Genomic DNA, 19445 nt, shown 5'->3' with positions numbered 1-19445 from the left:
GACCAATTACTTAGCAGGAAGTATGGGGAAAGGCATGTTTTATAAGCAGTGACTACATTACCAGATAAAATTAAGCTGTGTTCTGATGTCAGACCTTTCACAGAAAATCATAAAGCAGGAAAAGATGAACGGCTTAGGTGAGAACACAGCATTATAGTGGACAAATGGGTTTCTTTCCTCTCTCCAGATTAACTGCATTATGTTAATTACTAGGAAATGCAAAATTTTGTTACAGACAGCAAAACTGTAGGAAAATCTTCTTATGAAAAGGTGTCACCAGCAAGCCAGTGGCTCTTTCTGGTTTGCATGCATTCTTCACCTGAAAGAATGATTTTCAAATTGGTTCCACAGACTGCAAAACCCTCTCAGGAGCCACTACGAAGCTGAGGGAACAGGGCACCGGGACAACTGATGTCATCTCTTTCACACAGTAGGGTATCATGCAAGACTGCATTTGAAAAGTAAGATCTGCTGCTGGGAGTGAACACAGAAGACCATGCAGATGTACAGCGACATATACAATGACAACACAGTGAGGTAAAATACGCTGCCAAGGAGCCCCAAAACAAAAGGCTAGTTCAACTATTTTTCTCTCCCAACACAATTTGTGCCACCAGGTCAGGATTTTCTTCCTCCTCTGGCAGTTCTTGCCTCTACCTTCTTTTCGGCAGCCCCTCCGTAAGGTCCTTTCATTATGAACACACAGGTCTTGTTAATTAAACTAGCTAGATGCAACTAAATTCACCATCCCACCAATCTCTCTACTTTTGTGTCTGGGTAGGAAAAACTGGCCCACTCATCTGGCCCCGATCCTTAGGCTACTCCATGCTTGACTGCAGTCCGAGGGCCAGAGACCTCTTATTTCAAGTGTCAGTAGTCAAATCCACCCCGACTGGGGTATAGTCACTGAGAGTCCTAGTCACAAAGTAGTCCCAAGAGTTTATTCTGTTCCTCAGTTTTTAACCCTTATCTCACGGTTACCCTTCAAAGCCTCAATCGGTAACTAAATCTCATTTTCTGAAAGCTTTTAGCTTCCTTTTTTTCACTGCTATCCTTTACCGTGGAAACAAATATTTCTTGGTCCAAGCAGTTGTACATCAGAAATCTAGTTCTCATGATGGTTACTCCTGGCCAGTTAGACTCTCAAATCTTCATGCGTTTTTAGAAGGACGTACAGTACAGCCTGTCTCTGCCACTCCACCCCTCTACACACATCCTCCTCTCCCTCCATTATGTATTATTCCCTATAATAAATTTTGGAGACAGAGTTCATCTCCATGAGTTCATGATTTTAAGAAAGCCTAAACTTTCTCAAATTTTGAATGACATATCTCTAAGCAACACAAATATAAATGAATTATTTTTGTCCTACATGTTAAACCAAACTTTAAAGAACACACAAACTTTCTCCCATCAGAACTTAAAAGAAAGCCTTCATGATACAGGTGTGTTACACTTCAGGAGAGCCACAAAAATCATTTCAACTCATTACTAAGATTTTCAGGGAAAATAACTACTTTGGGAATGAGTCCTTCAAACAGATTTATAAAATCAGTTCATTTATGAAAAAGTCTTCCTCTACTTCCACAAAAAGCACTGGCCCTCAAATTTCTATGATCTTCTTATTATAAAACAAGAGAGACCAGCACTGCAGTGCAGACTTGCTAGGACACAGATAAAATCTTAAATGTTTAATAGACCTGAAAGTGGAGATTAATCTAACTACATGAAAAATTCCAGGAACTCAAATGAAAAGGAGTTCTGAGGATAGAAGAACTTGAACAAAATAACAAATAAGTCAGAATTTATTACCACTAGTAGTTAAGAAGTAGAAATGACATAAACAGGAAGAGAGAGGCTGTGAAGATCAGCTAAATATGATTTGAGCTTTCTGGACTCTGTCTTTATTTCCTGCCTTTCTTGTTGTCTAGAATGCTTTCCCAATCTCTTCAATTAATTTTACTCAACCTTCTAGAAGCCTAGGCATTTTCTCTTCCACTCAGATCATTCTAGATGACAGCACTTGTGATATGAACCCCACTCATTTGACAGCCAACTGTGCCGTGATGTCCACTGTAGTTACTGTTAACCCTACGTGTACTCATACCTTCTCTCTCACAGCTGTAGTGACAGGCCTGAAAAGGGGAATTTTGTACATCCTTCAGCTCTGTCTTAGAAACTTGACTTGTGTCAAGACACCAGCTGAATTGAAGTCCCAACTTGAGAGGAGCTGGAAAATCACTTTCCCCTAAAAAACCTGTTTGATTCATATATGTGCAATATTCCGAATCGAATTGTTCTCTCCAAAGATACTCAAGTCTTTCTGAAAGAAGGAATTAACTAAGTTTCAGGGGCCAATGCTCTGCATATAAACTGAGGGAGAGAAGTCACTAAGAGGTCACAGTCTCAACAGTACTGGAGATGCCAAAACACAGTCAAATACAATTTTTAAAATCCAATGCACTAAAATTAAATAAGGAATGCTTTTTAAAAAAAGATATCCTAATATTGTAAGGTATATATGTACAGGATAATGAACAGGTCTATTAGCTATATTCTATCCATTTTTCTACTCTAGACACTATTCATTTACTCACTACGCACTTTATGTGCCTGATTACTTCAGTACCAACAACCCAAAGAAAGGTTAATAGCAGCAGCTTCATCTTACAAACGAGACTGAGTAGGCTCTAGTAGCTTAAGGAATTTGCCCAGGCATATATAGTAAAAAGTGTTGAAGGCAGAAATCAAACCCAGTCTGACTCCAAAGTGTTTATTTTCATCACCAAGCATACTACCCTACCAACCAGTCCTTGTCCTGGCAGGACTCTTGGGCCAAGAGAAGGTGCCTGCAGATGTATTTAAATAACTATACTATCTGATAATAAACATCATTCTGGTAACAAAGTTCCATGGGGCATGAAGAAGAAAATGAACAATTCTGCCATTCTGCATGCAGACTAAAGGATGACTAAGAGAAACGCAGAGGAAGAGAAGCTGATAAGGAAGAGGGAAAGAGCATGTCAAACAGAACAGCAGTAGAAGCGGCTAGTCATAAAGTAAAGGAGGAACATTTCAAAATGTAGTAGATATGCTTTGCACAATGTGTACTTTTCTCTTCTAGAATGTTCCTACAAGGAACTGTAAGTTTGTTTGGGGGAGAATCAGATCATCTAGTGAGAACCAGGAAAATATCTAGATGTTTGCCTGATGGATTTAAGGAAGCAGAATCTAAGGAAAAAAAACAGGGAAAAATATTTATGAAAAGATGTCTCTACATAAAGCTCCATATAGAATGAGGAAAAAGTAAACTTAAAAGTTAATGCAAAAGATACACTTTGAGAAGCATTACAGACTGTACGAGAGGGAACCTGAACCAGAACATACAAGCAACAGAGCTAAATGATGGGAAGGGACAAAAATCCAACATAAGACACGTATGAAATCTGAAATCGGAAGCTTGGAGGAAAGCATTTACATAAGTACAAAACTGAGCAATGACTGGAAACAAAGCCCTGTGAGAAGATCCAAGGACAATCAAAGGAGTTTACCATTCAGAAGATGATATGTATCATTTTAACAAAACAAATTCTGCAATTGCAGACATGGAGGGTGTCAACCACCCTAACATCTCGGGAGGTCTAAATTTGCTAGAAGAAAATAAACCTGATAAAATTCACTCCCTAACCATCTCTTTCCAAAGTGGAAACAAAGAAGGAAAGTTTTATTCTGGGCTTTTGCCCAAAAAAGAACTGCTTGGTTATTGTGAAAATAACAGAAGCCCTAACAGTATAAGACATAACTTTAAGATTTAGAGAAGCAAAAAGTGAGAGTAACTAGATTTTAAGTTCTTGAATGGCAGGCATCCTGGCTACTTCTGCAATTACCATAGTGTATTGCAATCACCTATTCACATGTCAGTTTTTCTACTAGACTTGGAGTGCCTCAAGGAAAGGGACCTTGTTTTAATCCTCTTTGCTTATGGTGAACAGTTCCTGAACCTGAACCTCCAGAGGTATTTTATGTTTCTGAAGTGAACAGCCCTGAACATTTGTTTACAGGATTTTTTTGAGAAAACAGCTTTCAAAAAAAAAGAAGTGGGTGGGTGGGTCAAGTGGTCCACTGATTATAGGAGGCAGTGATTCATAGGACACAGAAGATACTAAAATGTCACTTTCTGACTATGCAATATAAATAATTCTAACAAGGAAAATAAATTGGGGAGAAACATGAAGAAAACAGTTCTTGTACATGGAAAATCTCATGGGATTAGATTTGAAAAGAAAGCTTAGAAAAGATGGATGGAAGTAGACATAACCTACCTGTATGTAAGAGTATCATAATTCTTGAAAATTAAAATCAAAATCCATAATTATCTGAAGCTTGTAAAAAACCAGGGAAAGCCACTGATGTCATAATGTTAAGCCCAAGAGAAGGCAAAGATATGCAATTCCATCTTCATTATAAAAGAGCACGACCCTCACACCAGAAAGGAGAGGTTAAGTAACGTCAAGAAGAACACTTAAGTAAAGATGCACAGATAGTAAAAGAGCATCTACTTAACTTAAATGAGTTTAAAATTTCTAGAGGCAAAATGAATTCTATCCCGGTATTAATCTTCACATATGTGATCACAAAACCGTTGTTAAGAGAAGTGCCAGAAAAGGTGGAAATGACAAGATTTTAGAATCCACATGCTTATGATTCATTCTTGGGAAAAATCTGAAACAGATCAGGAGCTGGATGATGTCTTTGGAAATGATATGATAGGTTTAGCAACCACCATGCTATTGCTGGTGTTTGGGGGCACTTCATGGGAAATAATATGTTTTGTTTTGGCTAGAACCTCAGCTCCCCTCCAAATAAAATACACAGGAAGTCAAATTCTAACTTTGAAGTGGAAGGAGCAAGTGTGGAGGCAGCTTCTATCTACAACTGTTTTCCACCAGAAATGTCCTCCTACATGCTGTGGGCCATTTCCTTCCCTCTTCTGCTGCCTGCCCAAACTCTAAGACTTTTGCAGCTAGCTCCATTCCTATCCCACTGACACATCAATCCCACAAAACCATGGAATAGAGTGATCAGTGAGAGCCAGAATGCATTTCCACACAGAAAAATCATATCAAAGTAAACTATTCTTTGGATAGGCTTTCTAGGATGTCCTAAATATATCTTGACTTCAGTTTCTAGTTAAGTTTTCTGAAGGCAACCTTTCAGACTAAGATGGTAAAGTATAAAATGGGTAACAGCAGAATTTAAATGAATTTTCATAGAACTTAAGATACTGGGTGTCATCCTGAAAGTTTGAGATACTGCTTAGCTTATCTTTGACTCCATGCTTTTTATTATATTTAACAAAACCCACAAAGTTAACTTAAATATGCAAACAGAAAGCCAATTCTAGATATAACAGAACCAGTTCTTAAGTTTTTTACACATTATTAATACTCAGTGATCATCTGTCACTTTAAAATCACACAGTTCTTTCATAAGACAAACTTGTGAGATGGTGATAAACACACAGGATATACTTTACATCAAATCCAAACATACAAAATTTAACAGGTATATATTTAGATTTTTTTAAATGCATCAGTAAAGTACAGGATGGAAGCAATCTAACTAACCTGTCATGTGTACGGAAAAAGATCTAATGGATTTACTTAATAGGCTTATAACATTTGATATGACATTTGGGTATTTTAAATAGGCAAGATTAGGACACTGTAAAAAGTTGTGCAATGTCTAAATTAACAATTGTATGACACTGGACAAATCACAAATGATAACCATTCTGGGTCTTGACTTCCTCATTTACAAAATGGGGGTTATACCTACCCCACAGGGAATTTTTATAAAGGACTCTGTGAACTATAAGGGAATATGCAAATATTAGTAATAGGAATAGTTTTAATGAAAAAATAGATGTATTACCTGATCACATCTGGATTATTAAAGTGTGAGCTTCATATTTTAAGAAAGACATTCCTTATCACATCAAAATATGTAGAGGAGAAGAGGCCTACACAGAGAACTAGAAACCATGTTGAGTGTGGAATGGATGCAGGAATTAAGGATGTTTTATCTATATCTAGAAGTTATTAGACAAGTGGTAACTGCCTTCACATATCTGACAAGAAGTATAAATAAGAAAAAAGATTTTGGTTTATCGAAAATATTCTTTAACAATTACAAGTTGCCCTTAAAGAGAGCTCCCTATGTAGGAAAGTATTAAGGTCCCAAAACAGCTCATCATTACCCATAAAGACATAAGAAAGGCATTTTATAGAGACTTTCTGAATTGTGTGTGTGTGTGTGTGTGTGGGGGGGTCTTTTAGGGGGAGAGGTATCAGTATTTATACTGAGACTCATGAGTATTGCAAATGAAATTTGGAGGCAAGGAGAGTGTTGGGTGAAATTTTTAAAAGTGTGTGTGTGTGCGCGCGTGTGTGCGTGTGTGTGTGTGTGTGTGTGTGTGGTAGGGGTGGTCTTGGGGAAACGAGCTGATGCTTCCAGAGTTCAGAGGTACAGAAAACAGAAGAAAATGACTGATTATGGAGTGGTGAATGGAATCTTACCCTGAATGCCACAATACAGTTAAGGGGTTAAGTTATAACTCATGTAAAAATGAATCTCACCGAATGGTTCCCAAAGTCCAGATGTAACACAAAGTACAGGTAGGCTTTGCAGGGCTCCAGAAATGATCTGATACTAACATCACTCTCCCAACCATTAGTTTTCATTCCACAAAATGCTTACTGAATGTCTAGTCTATCATTTTCTCCGGTGGTGCTCTACCCTTCTGCAGCAGCCTTCTAAAAGCGAGCCGTTCTGCTTGGTTTTGTGTCTCTTTAGTGGCTCAGTGGAGGTTGGCCATTCTGAACAGTCAGTGACAACTTTGGGTTGTGTAGCACCTGTGTTTTTGTAAGGGTGTAAGTTCTCAGGCTTCATTCAAGTCAAAGTATTTTGCTGCCTATGCAGCAAATCCCTGTATGGTTACATGTCTATTGAAATTTATAAGATTTCTGATGTTAATAACTTTCCAAATTAAAATATGTCCAAATTTCCTGTTTTTAAAAACACCAATCCACTGTTTTACACCATTACACAACTTACTTCTATTGCAATAGTGAACATCAGTCTCATTTTTTTCTGAAAGATGGTTCCTATCTTAGGGATTTAAATCAAAGTCACAAAAATTCCTGTGATCTGAAACATAACTTTAATTGGCATATTTTTCATAACCCAGCTATGAGCTTCATTTTTAGAAAGTGTCGTTTTAGGCCTTAAAACAGTACTTTGCTTCATTTCTCAATTTCAGAAATATGATTTCAGGAAATGAAGTAGCTTCCTGATTATTTTATACTAAAGCCAAATAAAACAGGTATGGGTATAGTTTGCCACAGTCACAAACATTTCCAACCCAACAGACCAAGCACACATCTTTTAAGAGTTCTTCTCATTGTACTATTTACCCAAACCAAGAGATAAAGTTTGTTTTGAGATTGTTTTATAAATAAATGTTCGATTTTCAAAACAAGCATGGATACTTTGAAATTAACTATTTTAGTTTTATGAAATGTATGACTTAAAAAAAAATTAAGACCACTTTGCTTTTTTTTCCTCCTTACTATTTATCACATACTAGGGAAAGTAAAAAACTTTCATGCTTTCAATTTTAAAATGATGTCTCAATTTAAAAAGAATTAGTCTTAGTAAGACTACATCCTTCCAGACCTACAGAAGATGATACTCCTGTGGAAGGCAGCAGTTCAAAAGACCCTGATGAATTCAAAGACAACATATGCTCACCACCAGTCCATTAAGCGGCCTTAGTTTGAAACTTATTTATTTAAGTGTTCATCCTTTGCTAAAGTTTATTATAGTTGAATTTGAAAAAAACTGCCAGAGACGGTCTTGACAGAACCAATTCTCAATCAGTGTTGAGTCCTGACTGTTAAAGAAGGCAGGAAGGAAGATCAGATGAAAACACTCTCAAATATAAATTAGAAACTCTAATTCTTACTTCACCATATTCTGGAGCTTTATACTGAACTAGAACACTTTGGTGAAAAAAGTTATACTAAAAATAGTATTTGTAAAAGATTGAATTTCAGTCATATTGTCTAGAAGTATTAAGTAATTTATAAAAGAGCTAGAATAATTTAGCAGTTAGAGAAAGTAAATAATGTCAGTTTTATAATGTCAAAAATCTTATCAATTCAACATTTAACAGTGCAGTGGTTGTTAACATGTTCTAAAACCCAGACTATACTTTGTTTAAATGTGTTGTTTTGATTTAAGAGAAAAAGAAGAAAAAAAAAGAATATGACCACTTAAATCAAGAGTGAGTCTAGAAGTAAGCTAAAAGCTGGTAGACTGGTTAGTGAGGAGGTAACTGATCATAGCAGCAGCCTGATAGGAAGAGAGCTTTGCCCTTTGAAAAGGGAAAGAAAATTCAGGCCTGTCAGGGATCCAGTAGGGGAATCACAGCACAGTGCACACTCAGATCTAGTCGAGACCTCCCCCTCTAATTGTGGTAAGTTACATGGAGAAAGAAATGACTTCTTTTTTGTCCAAAGAGAGAAAAATACACTGGATAAAGAGGTGAGCACAAGCTATCAGAGTAAGATTCATGGTGGTCAAGAATTAAAACCAGAAAGCATGTTATAGACAAAGGCTGTAGGGCTCTGTGTATTTATTTGGAGATTATGTAAGATCTTTGTTTATTTTAGTAATAGGCTTTATTCCAATCACCTACCATTTAAAATACAGGTGAGGTCTTGGGAACATACACTTAGCAGCATTAACTACACTAAAGTTCAAAATATGTTACACATTTCTGGGGCTGGGTAATACTACAGTTAGGTTAATTAGGGAATGTTAACAGTTTGGAGTAAAAAGAAATGTATCCCCCAGCAAATCTTACCCTAAGTGAGGGGTGAGGGGTTAGCATATATGTATCAGTAAACCATAATGATAACTTTTAATTAAAATTTACATTTTTAACAGAGAACACCTAAGCAGAACAATGGTATATAGTCCAACATTCAGCTTAAGGCCAGTAAGAAGCCTTCCTACTTGGTTGATGAAGACATAACCCAGGGCCTCCTTTAGCTTTAGCTGGATACTCAATTTACAGATGGAATAAAGAAAAACATAAAAGGCTTCAGGGTGTCAGTGTTCTTGCAAATGCCCACATATAAAATGACAATGTTTAAAAACATCCCAGTAATGTACCAGATCACTACATTCTGCTCTATAGACTTGTTATTTCAGTATGCAAGACTGGTAACAGCATGAATGCTACCAGTCCTTGGGATAAGTTCTCACCATATTAGGAACAGCGCTAGGCTATAAAAGTTGATTGCAGTCAGTTTTCCTGCATTTCTTCTTGGAGATGGTGATGGTATTATCATCTTTAAATCCTTGTGAAGCTTTCCCTCTGTTTCATTATGCTGAAAACAACCTCCTTAATTGAAAAAAAAATCAGATATGCTATCATTTTATATGGTGTAGCATATAGTAGTTCTTCAAAGATGAATCTGAGACCACACCTTTAGTGTGGTGTAGTGCATCTTGATGCCATTACTGCAAGGTTTTTTTTCCCATTCTTTAATACTAGAGATGTCACCAGTATAGTGGTCATGTATGTTGATCCTTAAATGTTCTTTGGAACTGGACAGAAACCTTGGGTAAATTTAATTTCACCTCTGTCTTACTTTTTTTAGTTCTGACATTGGTAATTATTTCAAGTCTATATTAAGGGCACCTGTATGGTTACATTTGTCCTTGCCCCACCCGCTAAAGTGACTCCAAGATCACTGGGCCACATTTAACTCAAGGCTGTTTTGACATCTTACAGGATCTGTGGTGACAGTTACCAGCAGATAGATTCTTTAAACGCCTTCAAATCATTGTCTGCACTGATATTCACAGCTGAAAGTCCTTGACTTGTGAGAACTACTGTAATAAATTGTAAGACAACAAAGTTTTGAGAAGTGATAGATTCTCAATCTTGAAGTTTTTTTCTGCTTGAGTTACACGTATGAAAACAAATTCAGATGGTGAGGACTAACAACTTTAAATTGTAAGAATGTGATTACGGGCAAAGCACAATCCTTCTGAGCCTTGTTTATTATTACCATTATTATTACTTGGTCTGTAAAAGGAGGATTGTTAGAGACTATGTTATATATTTCAGAGCTCTGAAATTTACTACCCTTTCCTTAGGTTCTTCCAAAGAATGTGACACAGGATGAGTATGCTTAGCACTGGGACTAAAATTTGGTGAGAAAAAGCTATGAAAATATTTGTTTAGATAAAACATAACCAGGGGTGAGGTAGACACCAGTATTGTAACCTCAATGCATTTAAATACGGTCTTTATTTCTTAAAAAAAAAAAATTTAGAGAAAGATGGGACAGAAATGAAGTACTTATATTGAACATATGAATTAATCAGAACAGCAGGAATAAATACTAGAAAAGTTACAGAGCTGGCCCAAGACTTTTTCCTCCACTACAATCACTAAGTGGAGAATTTAAATGAAAATTACTATATATAAGCCAACACACATGCATGCACACAACACATTTAACCTCATGTCCCTACAAAGAGCTAAGCTGATAGTTTGCCTTTGCTAAGCAAACCTTTGCTTACACAATGCTAATTAAACATCATGAAGACAGAAAGGCTGTTATATAATTTCACAACTACTCAAGACGGTTGCTTCAAACATTTTTACCTACTCTGGCAATCATGTGTCCTAAGGGTCTCTTACCTACAGGTCTTTGCCCACTCTTTTTGAACAGTAGGATATAAAAGTTTCTTGACCCACAAGTTTAAGTAGTACTTTTGCAAAGTAGGGCATCTTTTAAGGTCTAACATTTGCCTTTCAGCCCACTGGGTAAAACACTGCATCTCAATGCAGCTATTACCACACAGCCTCAACAAAGAACAGGCCCAAGTCCTCAGAGCTGGAGTTATTTATTCTGCTATTTTAACACTGAGATAAAATGCAGTGCTGGGCCACTGAATTATGCACTAGTACGATTACAAACTGTGCACTTTACTTAATTGTTGCTATGATTCAACTCAATTTTTAAAAGGGGGGTAATGAGTGCTTTAAAGGCTTTATGAATTATATGGAAGGGGAAAGGAAGCTTTTGGGGGTATTGCTTTGTGACAGAGCACAAAGTGGGTCTGAGTACTAAATACAAACTGGAACAACAATACTACTCTATGCACAGCATGTTCCAAGGTCAGTTTGGAGCTCCCAGGAACCTTTAGAAAAACCGTAATATGTGAAGTGGGCTAAGAACAAAGTCAACAGCTGCCTTAGGAAGTATGGTCTGAAGGAACCTGGAGAAAATGGGTTGGTTATTAAGTACTATATCCAGCTGTTTCATGGAACTTCTAGGTGGCAATTTAGATTGTTTAGGCTTGCCTTCAGTTCTAGTATCTAACAGGTATAGACTCGATTTTTGCGTAACTAAAGCCCAGGGCAGACCCCCTATAACATGATAGACCAGAGTAGATTCTCCTAATAAATCTTGAATTCTCAAAGAGTGATTCTTTGGGAAAGGGTCCTGATTAAAGAGGCTAGAGGTTTGTATGCCCAGCAATGTAAGGTTGCTAAAAATAACACTCATGGCAACAAATCATGGGGCAGAAAGATCTAGGGAGCAGTGGCTTTTTAATTCATCAGTGTGGTTTCAGATAGTATTCTTATGTAATGATTTGTACTTTAAAGCATTACTACTTTAAATGTCCTAGTTGATATTACAGCTGACATACATGACAAGTCCACTTTAAAAATATGTTAGTGTCAGGAAATTAAGGGTGCTTTCAAACTAGGTGTATTTGCTATTAATTCAATACAGAGAAAAAATATGTTATATATCTTTATTCCTGTTCTACTACACCACCAGCAATTTTTCCTAAAGGTCATATCTAAGCATACAAAATACAAGGACCAAGAATTCATTAAATCAGTAACATGTTGCTCTCTATTTATTCACATAACACATTCTCTTTGGGGGAAAACTGTCAAAGTATTTTTATGACCTATTATCATAAAATTATTATATTCTCCCATTTCTACTTTTCATGAATTTACTGCTTTTCATCTAATTTGTTATCTAAATAAAGCAGAATGAACTTGTTCAACTAAGGAAGAAAAGATACTTTCCCTGTGAGGTAGAAATCTGATTCTTTCCAGTTTGTATGTGAGTCCGGAGAACCTAGCTCATTCCTATAATAGGGTTCCTCAATGATCAGTCTTATTCCATGCCATACCACCTTCGTCTAAATCTTTGACATAAGCAACATGTCCACCAATTGCTTAAACTCACTGGGCTACCTACACCTGTCCAACCTCACTGCTGGCTTTTCCCAATTGTGCCCCTGCACTCTTCTTCCGTGTCTTCCTATCATGCTGAGGAAGGAATGCTTATTCCATTGTTCCTTTGGATCACCTTCAACTTGTAAGAAACATGACCTAGGATTCCCCAGGCAATACATGCTTTCTACAATTCTCTCATGCAATCTGACTTCCTACTTTCAAGAAAGGATGGGTGAGAAAGAGGATAGAGAAGAGACCACAGGGGTTCTGAAAGCTAGCATTCCTTCCAACCTCCAGCCCCAATGTTAGATATCTATCTACATCCTATCTCTGGTTCTCACTCATCATTCAGCACTGAGTGGTCATCAAATAGACCAGTCTCCTAATCCGTCACTCCCTTAACAGCACTGTACCTGTTCTTTATCTGCATCAAAATCTAAAATCACTGAACTCCTTTCAACATACTCGCAGCACTGGTTCTTTCCTAACTTAGTGGGTTCTTCTTGACCACAAGATTAGGTATTTCAATGCTGTTTGCTTAAATAGCTGTGTCCTTTTTTCTTCACCTTCTTGCCAAACTCTCAGTATTTGCTTTACCCACTCCTGATGCTTTGTGCTGAACCAGAGAAACATATAAAACCATATACATTTGGACACTAAATTTTAAAAAATTTGGTCCTTATCTTTACCCAGTGATTCTTCAATTTCTTTCCGATGCACACACAGGCTTATTGTCACACATTTTCTTACTCTCCCTTTTTTACAGGCTCCCAACTCCATTCTCACTCCCATTCTCACACAATGTGCATTCAATAATTACTGAAGTCAGCCCTATCAACTATTTTCATTGTCTTTAATCTCGCATTCTCTCTCCTAGATTCTCTTATTTTTCTTACAAGTAACAGGAAGATATAGCCACCTCCCCAAAGCTGAACCCATAACTTAACCTCACTTCAAGAGCTTACCTCCTCTCAGCACCTACAGAAATCCACTATCCTACTGGAGTAGCCTATCTTGTCTTCAGCACTGCCAATGTCTTCCTCTGCTTTGGCTCTGTGCGTTCTGCCTTTAAATATTTAGGTATCTCCCTTACCTCAGAGCAACACCTTCTAACATCTATCACCTATACAGTTAGCTTCTTGTTTTTCCCTTTGTTGCCAAATGTCTTAAATAAGTAGCCAATGACTGTTGCATCCATATCCTTGACATTTCCTCATGAATCCTAGGAAAGCACCTGTACCTTATGAAAGTTACATTTTTAAAGGTCACCAGAGACCTAGCCAAACCCAAAGGCATTTCTTAGATCTCATGCTTTCTGACCTCTAATTCATAATTTCTTCTTCATTCCCACGATTACTGTTTTAGTCCAGGTGATCTTATTTGCCCTGGCCAACTATGATATCCTGGAACTGCTTTCTAACTGGTCCTAATTTCAAGTAGACCTATTACCAAACTAACCTCAAAATGCTACAATCAAGTAACATCTTCACCAAAGAACCAGTTCTCTACTACTAACACATCCACATTGAGACTAAACCTTTTCCCTAGTTTTCAAGGCTTTTGCACACGCATGCCACCTTCCTGTAAGATCTGTATATCTTAGAAGAGCCCATCTCCTGTCATTCCCTCCTAACCCCAATAGATCATGCTAATTTGTCTCTGGTTCTTTGTTCAATCTGTTCCCTTTACTGTATTTTTTCCTTCCATCATCTAATTTCAGCCATTGTTCAAAATCAAAAAGCTCCACACTTTTTATGAGGCTTTTCCCTGAGCCAGCCCACTTCTTTCTCTCTCATTTTTACTTTTGTAACAGCCTAGTGTGTGATTTATTCAGTAAATATACCATATGTGAATATCTACACATATTATTCCCATTTTTTCAGCACAAGGAGACAATGAAGTAGGGACTTGTCCAGATACAAAGGTTAAGATGGGAGAGTCACAGCATTAAGGTCAGAACTAGCGTGAGAACACATAACTGACTTTGGCCATATTTTATGGAAAAATATATAAATATCATTGTTTCAGATTACCTCTTTATAATTTTTTTTCAAGTTATTGTGTTTTCAATTGTATGATAGTCATCTCTTAAGGCCAATTAAGCATATTCGAGGAAACTTCATGATCAAATAAAAAATCTGAAACCTTAGTACTCAGCATGGGAAAAAATGTTCCCTAGTTTCATGTATACATAAATAACATGTTGGTCTTCACTTTTTAAGATTCTAATGCACCTGCAATTTGTTCACAAATCTCTTCGCTTTCCTGAAGCAATGTCTCTGTGGGAGCAGGTGCTTATGCACCTGTGTCACAGCATACATCAGCTCTCTAGCAGTCTTGAAGATGCTTGTAATACCATACAAACAGGAGCTGTATCAGTAAAAATGTGCACAGATATAATGTATTACAGTTGTTTTCTTTAAAAGAACATATATATAAAAAGCTCTATTTAATTCCCAGGACACTAAGAGTAAGAGACATGAACACACACAACTGAGATATACTTAAATTAGAATAATGAATGCATGTCTCCCCTATTAAGATTTTTTTCACTCCCTCCACATTATCATATATTTTAAAAATTTCAATTGTCAGTATTCAATAGCTTGTTGCCCCTGTCAGAGCAATGAATAATGAAATGAGTCTAGGAGGCTATTGGCTGTTCTTTTGGATAAATTATATTAAGAGTTGACCTTGCAGAAATAATTTGAAATACAATTGTCACTAGAATGCTATCCTTGATGACAGGGTCTGTACTTTATTCAAACTTATATCCTTCAAGATCTAGCCCAGGTCACTACATAGAAAAGGCACTCAAATATTTAATTAACACTCCGTTAAAAAGAGGGGAGTACACAAAAGCACCACCTAGAAAAACAAAATTAAACAGTAGAATGAAAAGGAAAGTATTATTTATCAGAAAATATTTTCTAATGGAATCTTTAAGAAAATAAAAGAGGAACTTGACATTCATCATGTGACTAAAATCACTCAGTCAGGGCTATTTTCTACAGTGGCACCAAAAACTTCAAGTCAGTTGTTTTTGTTTTTTTTTCCTAGAGGGGTACCACCAAACCCTTGACAAATATAGTTAACTATGAATCTTCTCCCTAGAAAAAGATAGGCAGAGGTACATATAAATAAACTCCTAACTTTCCAAATACGTCCAAAGAGTTCTGGACTCCAACTTAAAAAATTATGACTTAAGTTACAGCCTAGTCATTTTTTAAAAGTTAAGACTGTAGAAGTTTACAAAGTTTTCCTTGTGCATGGATAGGTCAATCATGCAGAAATTTATCAAAAACTAATCTGAAGCTTTTTAGAATTTCTCATTTTTTACCATCATTTGGTTTCATCAATTTACTTGCTATGTGAAATGGTGCTTTCTTTTACGGGTTATGCAATTTCTTCTGCCCTATAGTATAATTAAGTGTGACTCTGATTTTTAAGATATCACTTTTAATTAAAAACCATAGACAAAATATTAAGTAAGCAAAATGGTGAGGCTTATTATTCTAGTTTTACAAGGTCTCAGAATCACAAAGATGATTAAACGATAATATTTAGCTATTCTATGTGAAAATATATGTTGAGGCTTAATTGCCCAAGAATCATTTCCTTGATTCTTATGTGTAAAAGTGGGGAGAAAGGAGAAACAGGGAGGGAGGCAGTTCTGGGCTCCAGCAAGTCTGAGCAAACTACCTGACAGTTTTTTGGCATTGGTTAGGAATGGGAAAGGAGAGAGAAAGCCAGGACAGGAAAGAGAAGCCTTATTTAACAGTTTTATCTCTCAACACAGAGAAGTAATAAGTAAATGGGAGCTAACCACCTCTTATGTCTTTGTAAGGAGATCTGGGCAATGAAAGATTTGCGTGACGGCTGGAGAAAGCTATGTTCTGGTAAAGCCTCATGCCAGGGAGCCTGAGTTCCTTACCAAAGCCCACTAGCCTTAGCACCACAGCAGCAGACACTGAGTGTGCATGTCTTGACCTCTTACAGCAAAAATAAAACCATGATTAATGCATGGTAAAAGGCTTCTAATAGTCTACAATATTTTACTTGTATTTTCTAAATTTCTTGTAATGCTATCCTAAAGTCACTTCGAAACAGAAATTAGGGATTGTCATTTCCGCAGAATTTTACAAAAAGGATTTAAAGAACTAGTATAATTCGCTGTTTCTATACTAGTTAAACAAATGGAAGGATGGCTAATAGATTTTAGTTTACCCACTGTACCTCAAGACAAAGCCATTTAATTTGTTGTACTGTATCTAATAGAAACTAATCAGATTTTACAGAGAAGTAACCTTGAAAACTCCAACTCCAACATGTTATCATCTCCTAATAAGGTATTTTATTATAACTTTAAATCTTTAGGCTTCTTTTTTTGGTACTCACATTACTCTTAATATTTTTAACAAATTAAGGCATATCTTTTATCACTATTGTTTTTTGAAAATCTCAAGAGGAGATCTGACTTCACCCTTTCTTCTCAGATGCTTAATTCAGGCAGAATATGTCATGTTTTCTCAATCAGCTATTGTCCACTGCTCAAAATTGAATTCAGTTTATTTTCTTTCATTATTAGTTGTAAAATTATTTTAAGGAACTGTGTATTGTCCAAAAACATCCAGACTTCACATTTTTGTGTCCTAACAAAGTACTCCACACTCTTCACTGTAATTAACTAAAATTATCTAGGATGACTTATGTGACCTAATTTTGCAGGATCCCCAATCTTTTCTCTTCTACCTTAGTCTCATTCTGGTCAGGTACTTCCAATATAGTTTTATTATCACATTTCAATTATTTAACAATGAAACTTCCAAACAAATATCCCACAGAACTACTGTTCGTTCAGTAAAAATGTTACACTCCTACAGTTGCTTCTCACAATGTTTACCCCATATTCAAGCTTCTGATAAATCAACTGTAAGCTGAAATTGTTTCTGAGGCATTTTCTGGTATACTAGGCAGTGCATTAGGAAGATTATATTGCATTTAGTCTATAATAATTATCTTTTAACCATCTATATATAGTTAACGACCATTCAAAAAGAAAGTGCAAATGTGCAAATGAGAGAACAAAAACAGTTTCTAAACATGTAATGCATAATATAGGATATAAATCCATACAACTAAAAGCAATTGCTGACAACATCCTTCCAAGCAGTAAATGACACCACCAGTTTTGTTTCATATGTATTCTTTCTTCTCAAGTATTAAAAGAATGCAATAAACATTATCTTCATAATTTTCAAGTTATTCATGAGTATATTAGGATATTACCATTTTTTCACAAATCAGAAAACAAGGAACTACCGTTATCTTTGTATATATTCAATAATAGAGCCAAAATAAGAACAATTCTAGCTAATCTCATTCAGGATCTTAATTAGTACTACAAGTTTATTTGTGTGAGTTAAAAATAGTATCACTCATGAGAAACAATGCCAAAATTATTATGCTACTAAACTGTGTTAAGGCCTAATGAAGAAATACTTCAGCAACTATGAGGTAACACACTAGTTGTAGGCATGAGGAACGATTATATTGGCTCTTTTGGGTGTATACATTAAATGCAAACTCAGAAAGGAATCATGCAAAAATCCGGTTGCCCATGCAAGCACCCCAGAGTCTAATCCTCTCCTCTCAGTTCTGTTGTCAGGCCACAGTAGTGTGGAGACTTGTAGGCTGCTGTCCTTGTTGTAATGAATGGGAAGAGGCTGACAGTGGCATGGTCGAAACCTTCACCTCTTCTTCCCCTGTGGAAAAGTCAGTCATGGTCTAGTTATGGGTGACTAGATTTGTTAACAGTCCCTTTAAAAATGATTTCAATATTTGGAATACTGATACATTATAAAATACATGCTTAAGTTGGAATCTGGGTGTGAAACAAGACATGAATCTTAAAATATACGCTTATGAAGTACCTAGAAAATACTTACACTCTAAACACACCCTTAAATTTAATACTATGTTAGATTTAAGAATATAATAGATTTAAGATTATAAATATACAAAAAGGGAAAAAAGACCAGGAAAGCCATTCTTTTCCAAGCCAATTGGACCCCTTTTTAATTTGGATAATCCTAATCAAGTAGTATTTTGTGAAAAAATTAAAACTGAATTCACAGAAGTGAAAAATGTGATTTTTATGGGAGAAAAACGACAAATCCATTTTTAAAAGCAGCAATTATGTTTATAAAAAAGAAATAAGATATCGGTACTAATTTAGCACATTATCATATAGCACCTGAAAATTTAATGTGTACTTTTGAAGGAAATATTATTAAGGAAATTATAAAATGCTAACAAGGCAATGATCCAATTGACTGAAAGTGAGATGACTACTTCTAGGTCAGAGAACTACAGATGAAATAAGATCAGTTATCTTAATTATAATTGATAATTACTTGGCTACAAGTGACTTGTTTCACACGACTCAAAATTCAATTGAGTCACCATTAAAATATCTACTTCAGAAATAAAGAATACTTAAAGAAAAATGTCCTCTCATAAAGAAAATTTGAATGAACAAAAACATGAAAAAAATTCAATCTTAAACAGACTCAAATATTTTTCTAAGTATATCCTGAAACAACAATGCTAAAAGACTTAGACTTACTATTAATTGTTTTCCAAATAATTCTTAGCATTATAGAATAAAAACATCTTGGCAGAGGGTTCTTTGAAAAACAAAATCTGCAAAATTATGTTTGGAAGTACTGCTTAGCTGAAAATGACTTTCAATCTTTAGAGCAGGTTGTTTCAGTAAATTAGCAAAGATTCCATATAACCCCAAGTACACAGCAAGAAGGCTGTGTAAAGGAAATTTAAGACTAGAGTTCTTAGTGAGAACATGGCACCGATAGGGGCTATATACATTAATTTTTATCAAGTCAATAAACTTCATTTCTATTTTGTAACTATAAACCATATCCCTGACTTGGGCCAAATGCCTTACAAATAGATGCTGTCGATAAAAAAGGACCTCAAAATGTGTGAGAGCAAAAATCAATTACTACGGGAAGAAAGCCAAGTTAAAGTACAAGCCTGTGATCTTTATTTATGAAGGAAACCATCAATGTTGTAGTGC

At 36.0% G+C, this 19445-nt stretch overlaps 1 protein-coding gene across 9 annotated transcripts in view; it reads right to left on the bottom strand.

Annotated features, from left to right (window-relative positions):
- The window catches only part of CNOT4 (CCR4-NOT transcription complex subunit 4), a 135648-nt gene that overhangs the window by 6241 nt on the left and 109962 nt on the right, over positions 1-19445 (bottom strand). For 2 of the 9 annotated variants that reach the window (XM_073238407.1, XM_073238408.1), the window contains exon 11: positions 10369-18111. The exons of the other annotated variants lie outside the window; for them this stretch is intronic. In XM_073238407.1, the coding sequence (XP_073094508.1) occupies positions 18011-18111 (101 nt within the window). In that variant the 3' untranslated portion in view covers positions 10369-18010. Of the gene's footprint in view, positions 1-10368; positions 18112-19445 lie in introns of those variants that run through there. 9 annotated transcript variants of the gene reach the window in all.

The sequence above is a fragment of the Manis javanica genome, chromosome 6 (genome assembly GCF_040802235.1).
Source record: "Manis javanica isolate MJ-LG chromosome 6, MJ_LKY, whole genome shotgun sequence".
NCBI classification, from domain to species: Eukaryota; Metazoa; Chordata; class Mammalia; order Pholidota; family Manidae; genus Manis; species Manis javanica.
Note: the sequence above shows the minus strand (reverse complement) of the source record. Positions and strands in the feature narration are given on the sequence as shown.